The sequence below is a fragment of the Nipponia nippon genome, unplaced genomic scaffold (genome assembly GCF_047370975.1).
Source record: "Nipponia nippon isolate SJK-2023a ecotype South Korea unplaced genomic scaffold, ASM4737097v1 scaffold_6, whole genome shotgun sequence".
Taxonomy (NCBI): Eukaryota; Metazoa; Chordata; class Aves; order Pelecaniformes; family Threskiornithidae; genus Nipponia; species Nipponia nippon.
The window spans coordinates 79,950,463-79,965,406 of record NW_028262380.1 but is presented as its reverse complement, the minus strand read 5'-3'; the positions used below and the strand labels follow the sequence as shown (position 1 = coordinate 79,965,406).

General features: G+C 40.8%; 1 protein-coding gene across 7 annotated transcripts in view; it reads right to left on the bottom strand.

Annotated features, from left to right (window-relative positions):
* Positions 1-120: 120 nt before the first annotated feature.
* The window catches only part of ARSJ (arylsulfatase family member J), a 214,108-nt gene continuing 199,284 nt past the window's right edge, over positions 121-14,944 (bottom strand). For all 7 annotated transcript variants that reach the window (XM_087737055.1, XM_009472367.2, XM_087737054.1 and 4 more), the window contains one exon: positions 121-2,720. In XM_087737055.1, the coding sequence (XP_087593181.1) occupies positions 1,325-2,720 (1,396 nt within the window). In that variant the 3' untranslated portion in view covers positions 121-1,324. The remainder of the gene's footprint in view (positions 2,721-14,944) is intronic.

Genomic DNA, 14,944 nt, shown 5'->3' with positions numbered 1-14,944 from the left:
GAGCAGAAATATCATAAAATCATCCCTGCACCAAAAATAATAGTAATAAAAAAGCTTACTGAGTTCGTTTAAAATAAACGAGGACAGAATTGCTATCCTTGATGCAAAGAAGAGGCAGACTACTTTTATGAATGCCATAAAAATAAACTATTTTAATAGATACATAAATAAAAGGTTTAAAGTAGAATTTTCCCCCCAAACATAAAGATGGCCTAGCTTCTGTACAGAAACTGAACAATATTCACGTGACTACTAAATTAAATAATCACTTTGTTACATTCAAAATAATTGGAGGCAAATACATAATGAAAAATGATGCACCTGAATCGTTCTCCTTCCTCATCCTAGCAGTGTATACAGTATTTCCTTGTTTTACAGTACTCTGAGGATACGGATCTGTTAAATAAAACTCTGAATGATAGAGTGGAAATAAAATTAAAAATCAAAGGAAAAAAACCCCAAACAACCCTAGCACCCAAAGGGCTACCTTGCAACACCCAGTTATTAAGGTTTTAATGGAAGAGAAATAAGTATTGTGCTGTAAAATAAATTATGTCTTTTAGGTATTGTTGTATAGTTATCTTAAAGTGTTTAAATATTACATTCACTTTGGTGATGTGTTTTTGTCTATGCCTATAATAAATTATACATGGCATGTGCTAGCTGTTCATGTGTGTCGAATAACCACCTTCTGGTTTTACTACAAATGGGGGGAGTTTAGCACATCTAGGAAATTTTAAAAATATTTCTGATTTATGTATGACAGACAAAGTCTAATTCAAAGCAGCTTTCCTCCTATCATGCCCCCATCCCCAGCACCTCTAAAAGGTTACTCTGATGGCTTCATGATCTTGCTGTGCTGTATTGAAAAATGTCCGAGGTTGGTGACTAACGCTTTCTGACCCACAGAGGTTCTCAAGTTTTGTTTTTCCGTTCTCTCTGCGAATCATCTGTCAGTTCGAGAACATCTGCCAATAACGTCTCCATACTCTCCAAATACTCCAACTAATTTAGGCAAGGAACCACCATTCGTCCATGGAAAATGAGTTTACTGAAATCAGGTGTTACCGCCATTGTTATCTGGAATGTAGCTGTGATGGATGAGCACCATTCATCCTGTAGAGGAGAAAGTTTGTCACGTGGCCGTTTACGGACACTCAAGGCAGAGTGTTGAGATATCGCGTGCTGGTGAAATCAGAGAAAAAATTAAAAAATGACAACTTTCATCCATAGTGCAGAGCTAGCATTTCTAGTATATTCTGGCAGAAGTTCAAGAAAGTTGGGCCAAGCTGACTTAGACTTGGCAAAAGTGTGTGCTTAGAGTCTATCCACCAGCAAGACGTGAACGGCAATGTAATGATTGCCCTTTTTTTCGATTTGCTTTTTTCTTGTTCTTCTTTTGCTTATTTGCACCTTTACTTTTATCTGATTTCTTCTTCTTTTCGTCCTCCTTAAACCATGGACCCCAGACGCCTCCATTCAGCTTCGGGTTACTCCGAGGATCCTTAGGTGGGTATCGAACAGGAACCGCAGTCTTATTGAACTGCGAAAGCCTCCGCAACAACTGCTTCACTACATCGGGATACCTTGCAGAGAGGTCCACTCGTTCATACGGATCAGCGGTTATGTTGAAAAGCCACACTGTTTTCCCAGCTGACCAAGAAACGCGTTCGTTGTGCCAGCGGTTGGGGCCCGCGTTACTGAAGGCCTGTGGAGGTACCCAGTCGCTATATCCTGGATTTCCCGTCAGTAGTTTCCAATGATTCACTCTGATGGCAGATTGAATCGCAGTGTTCCAGATCCCATAGCCAGCTGCCCAGGACCCGTTTTTGGCTTTGGTGTAAATCGGGTCAATGTTGTGTAAGATGTCTACCCGGGGAGAACGTCTGCCTTCGCTAATGGTTTCCCATATATCGTAGCCATCCAGCTGGATATCTTCATCGATCTGCCCTTCTGCCAGTGTGATCAAAGTGGGGAACCAGTCTGTGATGTGCACAAGCTCCTTACACACTGACCCTTTGTTTTTCAGAAGGGGGCTATGGACAAACCCAACAGCACGGATGCCTCCTTCCCAATAGGTCCCTTTGCTTCCTCGGAGAGGCCAGTTACTTCCTCCGGCCATGGGCTGCCCACCGTTATCTGAAGAATATATGATAATGCTATTCTCATAGTAACCATACTTCTTCAAAGCAAGGGTTACGTTGTTTATGGCTTCATCCAAACAAGCTAGCATCGCAGCATATCTTCGCCTGTTGATGTTATTTATCGATCGATAATGTTCAAAATACTTGCCTGGTGCCTGAAGAGGTGAATGAACAGCTTGGTAAGCAATATATAAGAATATAGGTTTCCTGGGGTTATGAGAAGCTAAGATTTGTTGTACTTTTTGTGTGTACATCTGTGTCGAGTAGATGCCGTTGTCATGATCCCAAGCTGCGTTGTCGTTCTCGTACAGGTCGTAGCCACATATCCCAGGGCTGTCACATTTGAAGTGAGTGTAATAGTCACCGCTGCCTAAAAGTGAGCCGAAGAAAGTGTCAAATCCTCTCTGCGTGGGCATGCATTCTCTGCGATAAAACCCCAAGTGCCATTTGCCAACCATGTGCGTTGAATAACCAACCTCCTTCAGCTTCTGAGGTAGCGTGATGTTATCCAGAGGTAGGCAGTTGGGCTGGGTTGGCCGTATAATGGAGTGCTGAAGGCCGGTGTGTATCTGGTACCTGGAGGCAGGGAGGAGACAGGCATCAGGCGGGATGGGGGAAAGAAATGCTCAGGCCCTTACACAAGGACACCCATGCGCATAACTGTAACAGAAAATATTCCTGTGCATGCAGCAGTTTTCTCTGGAAATATTTTGAAGTGCATATGTCAAAAACTAACAAGGTCATACTATTAAATCTGCTGAAACTGGAGAACGGCATCTGTTTCACTTCACGAGTGTTTAAGAGTGGTTCCCCCACCTCCTTTGGCCAGTGGGCAACAACACTGAACAAGAAACATGACACAGCCGCACCGCACACTCCTCTCCCTGCTGGCCTCATTTTTAACGTTTTAACTTCCCTGTAGCTGTGAGCGATGTCAAAGGATCTCAGAGGCAGTGCGCTGCCTGCGAACCAGTATTTGGGCACTAATATTTTAAAGCTAGCAGACAAGCCCACAGACCTTTACGGTACCCCTTATGTATAGTACAAACCCTAGAAAGCAGAACGATTGCATGGTTTTTTTCTGAGCATGAATAAGTACTACAGCACGGACTCGGGACCAGCTCTCACGGCACGTGCAATACTGAAAGCCCGACGGTCTGATTTCTGGTCATCCATCATGCGATACGCATACGGGCTATGACTTAGCAGAGCTATTACTAATATTATAACAACTGAGTCAGTCGTCAGCACGCACTTGATGGGGCCTGGCTCTGCTCTCTCCTGGAACACCTACAGTCCCATGCTCCGGCATTTATCTCCTGAGTAAGAGGCTTAAGTATGCGTGGATGCCAAGTACCCTGGCCAAAATTCAAGGATGCATATGCAGTGACAGTGAAAGAGGTTTATGAGCGATCACCCAGAAGGAAATGATAATTTCATCACTGGCTCTCTTGTTCAGCAGGCATCTTCTGTCCTTCCCTAACTGTTCGATGAAATGCTTCCCTCCATGAACTGAGCTAGTCAAAATACCTATATATACAGGAGCACAGATATTTCGAGATACTTTTTTTTCCTCCACAGAAAGCTTTCACATGTCCCCATTTAACAACGATTACAGAAAATTACGTGGATAAATACAATTTTTACAATGCCTCATAATTTGCTAGTGGTAAACATATCTACAGCATATAAATATGCTGGACTTTGAGCATGTAACAGCAGTATATTTAAAGGACAGGATAATAAATTCTGCAGTGCAGTACAGTCTATGTGTAAAGAACACATATGGCCTCCATATGATTAGAAAATGAATTCAGCATGGCCAGTAGTAAGTATCAAAAACCAAGGACAAATCCATTTATATCAGTTTGACACTAAAAATAAAACGTAACAGCACACTATAAACCAAAGACGACTTCTCCCCGAGTGTGAGAACAGATTAAATTCTCAGTCATGAATAGAACAGCTAGGTCCACCAATGCTGTGAATCTTCCCCCAAAACACTTTTTTATTAATTTGTGATAGTGGGAGTTGGGACTTCCTGACACATTCTGCTAGTGTTGCCAATCTGATCGGCCTCCTGAGCTATCTAGAAAATTAAAAACATTAGGCTCTGCCTGTCCATAAATAACTTAACGTCTGCTTTTATATGATGTCTTCCTGGCCAAGATCTTAGAAGGCACCATAGACGTCTTCAATGCCTGCCAATCTGTAATAGTTGTGTAACTCCCATTTTATTCTTGAACTTATTTCCACAGAACCAGAAGCTCTCGTCTAACTAATTTATTGCAGAAGCTTTGGGTGTTGCGCTCCTCTGCTTTAAGCTAGCCTGTACTCGGTACGCCGCAGCGCTGCTGCTTGTCTTTGTCTCCCTGGCACTTTTTCGGAGCATTGTTTCTGTTACCAGTTTGGGGCTCTGGAGCCCTGCCATCCAATTGTCCCCAAACTCACAAGCTGGTGCTGACACTGGAGATACTGCGGTAGTTAAAGCAGACTCTCAGAGTTATGGGTTTCTGGGATCTACACTTTGCTTTTCTACAAGAAACGTCGTGCGCACACAAATACCCACATCTTTCCCATGATTCAAGTATAATATCCTTCTCCTTTCAAAACAGGTAAACTACAATATGGAAACCACGCTGACTGATGGCCGTGCCCCGTACTTCAGTTCGCTCCGTCTTTGAGAGTCCTCAGGGAAACGTGCGGGCAAGGCATTCAGTTTCCTTCCCCTTCTCTTTCCTCCGCCTTGTTAAACTCTTTCAGTAAATTCCCCTTATTTGATCCAACTGAAAACGTCCTTGCCCCCACCCTGCTCTTTTAGTAAATAGCTCCTGCTTTCTTAAACATTGACAGCATCCTCCATCTTGACATCAACCCCCAATCCCAGCCGGACGGTTTCTCCCCGATAAGCTAATTTTGCGGGAAATCAGAATTTTCTCTAAAGCGTTATTGTTGTAATAGAGATCCTTCCACTCTTCTCCGCGACAGAGATGCTGAGCCTGGGGGGAACGGGCAACAGAATTTGTGACACATTGCAAACCCCCTTGCCTCTTGACAAAGCCTACCCCGAAAGCGTGATATTCCCACGAAGTTAATTCTCATAAAGAATTCATAAACAACACGCAGATTCCCCAGCTAGGGTTTGTCAATTCGATATCCAAGCATGAAATTCCTACACTGCTAATCTGACAAATACCGAAGCAAAAAATATCAAGAATTAGCCTCAGTTATACATATTCTTCCTAGGAAGATATCTGGCATACAGCAACGCGTCTTATTTCAGCAGTCGCCACCGTAAGTTATTCAATACGCTGGCTACAGCGCACATAGAGCAGCCCTGCTTCTACTCTCTCCTGCTGCCTTTTTTCACGAGGCTTTGGTGCGTTTCCCACATGCGTGTGCGTGCGCTATTTATGGCATAGCTGTGCTTCTGAATAGACAGGTATGCACACATACAAATAGACAGGCATTCTTCTATTCATATATGTAAAAAGGCATCTGCAAAATGATCAACTTTAAGTAAAAATATTTCACCTGTAGAAATGTTTCAAAGAAATATCAACCTCTGATTATCAGAATATTCTTCACTATTACAAAAATGGTCGAGATTTGTTCACTGCTCTGCGCCACATGCCTTCCTAATTGGTCCAGTATGTGCCGATATTACTTTTTCAGTGAAAGTATTTTGTTTCCAAAGGACTTGCAGACCATTCATGGGAAAACAAAGTAATCTGAGCAAAAGACGGCGATTATATGGAAGCAAATGGCATTAATAGCAATAGGAAAAGCGTCTCGACATTACTGTTTTGAAGCTGTATTTAGACAGTGCAAGAGAAGAAAAAACTGAACAAGGCAAAACCTAAAGGAAATAAGAGGCAGATGCCGATTTTGGGGGAGTTCTCCAGCAGATAAACTCACGAGCTCACTAACTGCCATGAAATGTCTGTGAAACACATTCGATAGATTTCATCGCTTTCTACCACAAGATTAGCTAATTCTTTAGAATAAATTGGTTGAATTTAATCCCAAATGCAGAAAGCAAGTTATGATCATGAATAGTCTGGAATTCATTACGATAATTACAACACTAGTAGCCAGTTAAATATAAGCAAATGCTGACAGGCCACAGAATCTAACTTCATAGTTCTTTAGACTTGGACCTTTATGGACAGTATTTACATAAAGGTAATAGACTGATAATATTCTGTATAAAGTATAGGGGTTCAAGACTTGTGAATACTTTATACGCATGTACTATGCTCTCTTTCTCCCTACCCCTCCAAGTTTCTAGTTTGTGGCTGTCTCTATTAGGTACCTGAAATATTAAAATTTGCAGAACAAGGAACTAAGTAAAATTTATGTGAAATGTTCAGCTAATAATATGCGTATTGAAAATTCATTTATCCTCACTACATGGGGATGGCTCTTTGTGCATTTTCTGCTCTTATTTCTATTTTACTAGTGTGGAAGTTGTTCAGATGTTTACAGTAAAAACACCGTGATAACTGTTCCAGCCAAGGCAGCTGTTTAATGCTAGCTGACTGTTACAGCACTTTGTTTACTTGTTTGTAGTGGAAACTTTAAAGCACCGGGCTCCCAATGGGAGCATCTTGCTGACTTCACAGGTCCTTTGCTTCTTGCATCCTGAGAGGAATATTTCAGAGGTTTCTTAAAATAAATAAATAACCAAATAAATCCTCCATCCCGAGTCTGAGCTCATGATACTGCCTTCCAACATGATTTCCCTTCCTGTTTTAATCTAGAAAGACAGAGAGCTAAGCCAGTGGCTTTTACATTACTCCTACCTTCAGTCTCAAGGTGCAGAGACCATTAAGTTGTTAAAGGTCAACTGTACATTCAAGTGCCAGAGTCTTTGTGGATGTAAATCACCACGGGGACACTAAAGTCAATTTGACCTGAGCTTGAGGAATGCATTAACATTTGGAGGCTTAATTTCCCCCTTCTGATGTCCTTAGTAAAGCTAAATTAGTTTCCCAGTTCTCATCTGGAGAGCAAACCAAAGTAGAGAAGTGGATCAATGACAGTAATCTTTGCACATTTTCACTACTATTCCCCTGAAGCAGAGAGCAAGACTTAAGGTCTGTGTAGCAGAAGAGATTCTCCTGGCATGCCTCACGTCCCCACGGTGCTCATGCAGTCTTAAACAAATGTAGGCCAAACCAGTCTTCCTTAAAAAAAGTTTCCCTAAGGAGTTTTCTATTGAGTATATTCCCCCCTAACTTCAGGGTGGGTTCTGCACTGGGAAAGAAGCTGGGATGTTTCTAATTTTGTAGTGCGCATGTACAAAACTATTGGTTTTAAGCTTTCATAATTTTAAAATACTGCATTAATTGTCTGCAAACTGAGATTCTTTTAAGGCTCACTGAAGATTAACAAAGAAGCACAGTTTGAAGTTTCTAATTTCAGGAACTTTTGCTAGCACAGTTCTAGTTAGTACATGTGGAAAATGTATTTTTATTATGCTTGCATAGCTCAGGATTTGTGGAAAAAAAAATTCTCAATTTTTAAAATAATAAACTCTAGCCTAGGATTTAGAAAAGAATATTTTAAATTTAAAAAAAATCATTTGTCAGAAGGTGTTGCAAACAAAGTGACAGCACTGAGCTATGCATGCTACATTAATTAAAGGGACCATTATTGATGATTATGCATTTCCTCATTAAAAATAATAAAATACACCTAGTAGATACCAGTCTATAAAGTAGGCTGAGGGATTGCTAAAGAACAGTCTTTGACATCTTACCTGAAACTGTGTGTATAGCACAACAGCTAGAAATCTAGCTATTCCAGATGAGTAAAGACTATAGAAATCAGTGACATTTTGTGCTTGGAGGTTCCCGGTCCTCAGAGGTCCAAGTTAGCGGGGAGAGAAGAAACCCAACATCCCACTTGCCACCAGCAAATCATTAGAAGCAGGACTCAGTGACCAGTAAGAGGAAATAGATATAATAAAGACTTCTTTATAGTGGACTGAGGTTTTAGCATGGAGTCCACAAACCCTAATAGTTTGAAAAAGCTGTTACTTTGGGCAGATACGTTTACTGTTATTTACCGCAAAGTTGTTCTGAGCTCTGCAAGATGCTTGCGAGGGAAGCAGAAGCTGTCCAGGAGCTCTTCTGCTTTCAGCCCTCCAAACAGGCTGGTGAAGAGCATGGCAGAGAGATGCAAAGTTCCTGGTCAGACATGGACCAACATGGAAGAATCACACGAAAATGATTTCGCATCAGAAATATTTGCCATGGAAACTGTTTTATGCTGAATCTGCTAAGGTTTTTAAAACTAAAATCAGAGAGTAAAGCTGGAAAAGGGGCAGGTTGATACAGGAGACACTGGGGCAGAGAGACAGAGCTAAGCTGATTTAAATGAGATGCAAATAAACCTATCACAGCCTGACATGAATTGCTGCAAAGCAGTCAGCGAGTATCAATTCATAGTCCCTTCAGACTGATGACAATGAAAGCCACAGCCTGTAGCCACAGTGCTTCTTTCTCATTTTGTATTAAGTACATTTATGGATAAGCAAAATGTTTTCTAAATTTTCAGTCTTTTCCTAACTTAGAGATGGATGACAAGTCTTGCCTTTGCTAATTTCCACTTATCATGCTTAGATGAGGGCAAGAGCAGGCAGCAGGCATCTCAGCATTTGTTTGAATATCTGTTCTAGACAAGACCAGGTTAGCTAAACTCCGTCAATCACGTTTCTTCAGTATTGACGGCCTGTGGCAACGGTGTGCTAGTCCATGTGATACATTTTCTAAATGCTAGCGTAAAGTTTTGGTTTTCATGCAATATAGGCTTCTCAGAAACAAGCTTAAGGAGCCTATACTATATAAGTTACAGTTTGTCTTTCAAAAATAGCAGCTATGCAGCCGCGCTGGAGAAAGTGGTTTTTTCTGCCCTAAGTGCCGGATACTTGGTTCCAAAGTAAAGTTACAGCTAAGGCTTCAGTTCAACATATAGTTTAAATAAGAATGTGATTTCAGCCAGGTAGTTGGCTGAACCAGGACCAAAGTAAGCAATCGAAGTTTGTGCCATGAACATGAGTGATGCTATAGGTATGGAAATAACTCTCAAGTCAGCCGTGCAGCATTTTGTCCCGATTAAAATTCTGAACACCACTAAGGAGTGAAGGAAACGCCTTCTACATTAGAACACGATCGGTCACAAAATGTACCCTTTTACTGAACAATATAAATTAAGGGTAGAAAGGATGTATTGGCTTATACTGCCTATTTTTCTACCTGCCTAAGATTGTGGGTAAGATATTCCGCATAACTACAATATTGTCCCAGTGGTTTGAATTAGACATGAAATACTTTTATTGATAGGTGCAAACGGTACTATGCTAGGGAGTTACTTCTCTGAGATGGTGGCTGCACGACTTAGAGAAGAAAATCTCCTTGTAGAAAAAAGAGGAGCAAAGATTTATTACCAGAGCACGGAGGCAGTTCTTCGCTGGGATATGAGTTATGGCTGAAGGGTTCAAGTGAGCTCTGCTGCAGCAAACGACAGGCAGAATACTGTGCCACAGCCAGACCAACGCTGCTTAATTTTTTTGAGGGATTTGCGGGAGGCAAAGACCGTCCGTTTTCTGAAGTAGGCAGGAACCCCCTCGTTCCCATAGTCCTGGTTCCCAACTATTCAACGGACGGAATGCTGAATGGATCAGAGAAGCAAATGCAACATTAAAGACTAAATGGGAACTCCAACCCTTTGCAGACTTTCACTGTGTCGGCCCACATAAAACAGAACTGAAGTTTTCACACGCAGACATACACACATTCATGTCATCTTCAGCTGTGTTCCTTGAATTTTTATGTGCTTATAAATCAGAGCAGAAAAATATCCACTTCTAAACCAAGCGTTTACATAAAAAGTCTAACTCAAATAATTTACTGTTTTATCACTCTGGCAGTGCTACTGCAAACATTTCACTTGAAAGATTCTGAATCTTGCCCTACTTTCAAGTTTTTGGGGGGTGGTGGTGAAGGTTTTTTTGCGTTTTTAAATCAGCTACGGCTCTTCCATCAAATACAGGAAAAGCAAAAAAAAAGTAGCGATTTATTCGAGGACTAATAACGTAACCGTTTTTGTTCCAGTTACCTTTTTCCAAGGACCTACAGGAGCTGAGGTATCCTTGTTTAACCAAATGCCATTTGGATTTTGATGCATTGACTCAAGCTCAAAATAATTTGGAAATTCTGATCTCATGCAAGCCCTGACATTTGGTCATCTGAATAACGTCCTTACACCACTATATTGCTTATACCGCACATGTATTTTTATCATCCAGCACACAGAAATGCCACCCAGAGTTATATTAATAAAAATAAACATTTATCAATAGCAAGAACCAGAAGGACTTCCAGCAAGATCCTCGTGGTGGTTCAGAAGTGCCGGTACAGCGCCGGACTCTGCTGCTTGAAAGCTGGAGAACCAAGCCAGAAAATGTTGTTCTTTGTGGCTCTATATTCTGACCAGTTTTGCATCTCAAGGTTATGCACCAGCTCTACTCTCTTTTATCTTTCCAACTCCTGCTGACGCAACTGGCACCCCAGGAGCGAGGCAGAGCTTGGTGAACAGCGGGAAAGAAACTGTTGTCTCTAGAGTTGCTAGCTTTAAAGGAAAAATAGCTGGCACTGGGACCAAGCTGGGAGAGAAAAGAAACAGAAATCTTTATCTGTGTTTCCTCGGGGTGACTCTGCCTGGTTGCAAGGGGCAGGTAGTGCAGGGAAAAATAAAAATCATGTAATGAAACTCAAGCAGAAGTTTCGACTTTAAATCACCCCGCAAATTAAGTTGTAATTAGTAGTTTCACACACTAATTCCGATTTTTTTTTTTTTTAAAACATTATTAAACTGGCAGCATATCCGCTACTAACCTTTCCTGTCATTGAGACAATTTATCTGCCCAACTGGGAGGACAAAAAGGATAAAGGAGAACGTGGGAGTCGGCAGCAGCTGGAATGCATATGTGTGCATATGCAGCTATTGTTTTCTCTGCTCCGACTTCGCTGCAGCTGTGGAAACAGAGCGCAATGTTTCCAACTTTATCACTGAATGTTATTCATTTAGAAAAAAGGGGAAAAAAAATGTGCGATTGCATAATCGGCGCTCTCGGTTTCATGTCTACATGGAAGTGACATGAAAAGAAAACAATTTGACTCAATACTTTGCATGCCAACCACAAATCCAGACGTTGCCACCAAATTCTGGGCTCTCAGCAAAAATAGATCCCATCGGATATTACACCTAATCAACATGTTACAAGGAAAAGCAACGCACTGCTCTGAGTTCAAGAGTATACTGCAGCTACACTGGCAAGAAGAGGAGCTCACATAAACAGACTATCCCTGTGTATTGCTCTGAAGTTAAGGCAAGAAAATGGCAAAGGAAATTCATTAGCAAGAGATTAATTTTTTAGTCCTGCTTCAGTCATTTTTACAGGAGGAAAAACAGAAGAAAATGAGATACATGGAGTCTACAAGCCATGAATTGGCAGGCAGAAGAATTCCCCCCTTGGGTACTTCAAAAACTGGTCTGCAGACCCTGTTGCAAGCACTGCATGAGGCTGGAGCGAGACCAGCATGCCAGAACAGAGACACGGCACCTACCAGTTTGTAAAGGTTGTTCTCCGTGCTACAGCACGTAACCCCTGAGCATTGAAAAGTGCGTAAAAGTGGCCTTCATTTTAACCTGTGTGTTCACTGCCGTGCTGGAGAGAATACCATCTCAGATACTATTAATATCCTGGACTAGTCATTCTTGCAGACAGGGTAAATTTCAATGTGTCTCATTGAAGCATTTTCCTAAAAGAATACATTAATTAGTAATAAGATAGGCATTTTTACATGACGAGAAAAAAAAAATTGCCATGGACACATGTGAAATATTTTTTCAGCTAAAAATCTCAAGGTTGAAACTCATAATTGTGTGACAGTTTAGAAAAATTAGTTCATCTCTATATAAGAAGAATTTATTCAGTGAACGCACCTAAGGAACGTGAAAGATATTAATTATATGGTTGCCTTTCATAAGAAGACATCTTTCATAAAAATGACATACTTGATAGCGGTCCTTACGGCAGCAGCCAAACAGTTATTTTCTTACCTTACACTTTAATTAAAGTACCCATTTTGACCATTTATTACTACTTCTGAATTAACATTGTCCTTACGTATTTATTCATATATCCAGTACTTAGAGCCTATATCAATCTAAATGCTGTAAAATGACCTTGAATTGACAGCAAGGATGACTGAGGACAAAATGACATGATGTAAAATATAGGTTAACAACTACCATGACATGGTTTTATATGATATCATTTGAGAGAGATAATTGCTTTATAATTAAAGAACATTATGACATCGAAAAAAAAATCAGGATTATTCGGAGCTCCAGAGACATCTCAACTCTTTTAGATACCTTCACACAACACCCAAACTTTGTGAAAGCTGTAATTTTCTATTAACCATTGAATGACTACATAAACATGCCATTTCTCAGCATGACATTGGAGAATGTCATAGCTTCATCACCTTATTGAGCTTAAATACATCATAGGCCATTAAGTTTCTTTTGAAACCTTAGATTAGTCTTTAAGACTCTATTTAAAATTAGAGATAAATTATCATTGAGAGTATGCTAATCAAGTGGTAATGGCCACAATCTCTCTTTAGTGTTTTTAATATTCCTACTGTCCTGCTCTACGATGTGTCTCAAGCTCAACGGCCTGAAAGCACCTATTACAGGAAAGAGAACAGATTCTAGCCCCTTTAATCAATATGCAGCTACTTAAACACAAGGATCGATTCCATCAGTTTCAATTGAGTACTCTTTCAGATAAATTTGTGCTCAGTGTCATCAAAATGAGTCCCTGAATTAATGCACGAAACCCCTTTTCTAGTGTAGACATTCACTGAGAACGCTGATTAATTAAGAAATAGTCTTGGATGATTATTTCTGTTTCACCTCAACTTTGCTGTTCTATTTGTTCTGCTTAATGCGGTCTATCGTATAACGTTATTGTAAAAAAGGAAATCATTATCTCTTCCTTCATCTCCCATATATCACCCAGCAGTTCAACATAGCAGGATATCCACCTAGAGCAATGTGATATAGCTGAGCATTTACGTTTAAAGCTTAATTACACATTTCTAGACACTTGCTGACACATCAGCTGCATATTAAATGGTAAACTATTATTCAAAACTGAAAAAGTGAGAGCGCACCATCCAGTTAATCCCCTTAAGCAACAGAACTTTAAGTTTCACATACCCTGCAATGCTCACCCAGACACCTCCCGTTTAAGGTCTTTAACGCCAGCATTCTTGTCAGCAAGACAACGATGCCCTTCGCTGTTGTCCCTACCGGTATCCTGGGACAGACACATGCCAGAAATCGTTTCATGCCACTCCAGAACTTCTGCTAGAACTGAAATAATTTTCCAAGAAAAGCTACAGCCCTGATAATATGAAGAACAGCTTTATCTGGATTGAAGAAAAAAATGCATTTTGACTTCTCAACAACATAGCTAGTTTTCTGGGCTGACATTTACTGGCAACAGCAGTGGCACTGAATCATTAGCAAAAGGAATAACCTTGACTTGAAACAGAGGGCTGGGAGCCAAGAGACACGCTTTCTTCTGGGTTCTGCATAGTTTTTAGCCTGAGCAGTGCAACTGCCCTCTACTTCTTTTGTCCTGTTGACACTTCGATATTAGTTTCTTCGTCTTTTGTGTTTCTCATCCCTTTCAGCAGGGATGGCACTATGTCCCTTGTACAACGCAGCTAACGCTCAAAATGGGCTTTTTAGTCTTCTGATAAAAAACACTGGCAAGATGCAAAGGACCATCACCCTGATGCTAAAACCAGTTTGCAACTGGAGTTGTTAAAACACAGTACTTACCAGCATCTACTTATTTACAGTGATTACTGGTAGTTATGTACGAATTCTGTCATGTATTGCTGGCTACTGAATTAGATCCTCCTTCCTCATTAAATTCAGACTGTTGTTAGCGCTACTGGATTTTCTTTTCTGCTTCCCGATTCACTTGAGAAACATTGTATTAAAACCCATTTTTCAGAACTGACCACAACATGCCAGTCCATTTTTGGTTAAGACAACGGCTGGCGCTGAAGGCACTGTGTGCAGTTCCCGAAGAAAAAATGTATTAAGATAATGAAGTATTTTATTAACCTGTGTCCAAGATGAAAGGTTCCTGATTGACAACATGGGGAAATGAAACATCTTTGTTTATTCACAGGGGAGATTCAGCATGGAAATGAAATCCCTTCGCTGCCATTATCTGAGTGGATGTAGATGTAGGTGTGCTTTTGCGGCAAAGGAGTGGGGAGCAGTGTTTCTGGGCTGTCAGTCGTTCACGTGACAACTTCTAACTAACACATCAGAGATAGTACATACTGTATAATATGGCATAAAAAGCAAAGTAAGATGTCTGTATTCAAAGCACGATGTCTTTCTTACTTTAGGGATTTTCAGATTTCTGGAAGGCAATAAAAGCGTGAAGACAAATTGAACTCCCCTCCCACATATTCTTAAGTTTTGTGGTCATCAGTTTCTTTCTCCCTTAAAAGCTCCATATGTTGGAACTGAAAAGGAACAAACCAACTTCAGCAGGTACCACGTCCAGCTCTCTGCAACCCATCCCTTGTAACAGGAGCAAATACTAAAATGCCCCTGAGATTCAGCTCCCACGGCTGCCTCTGACCATGACTTGGTACTTCATAGGGCTGTTTTCTCCTTCTCCATCAAAC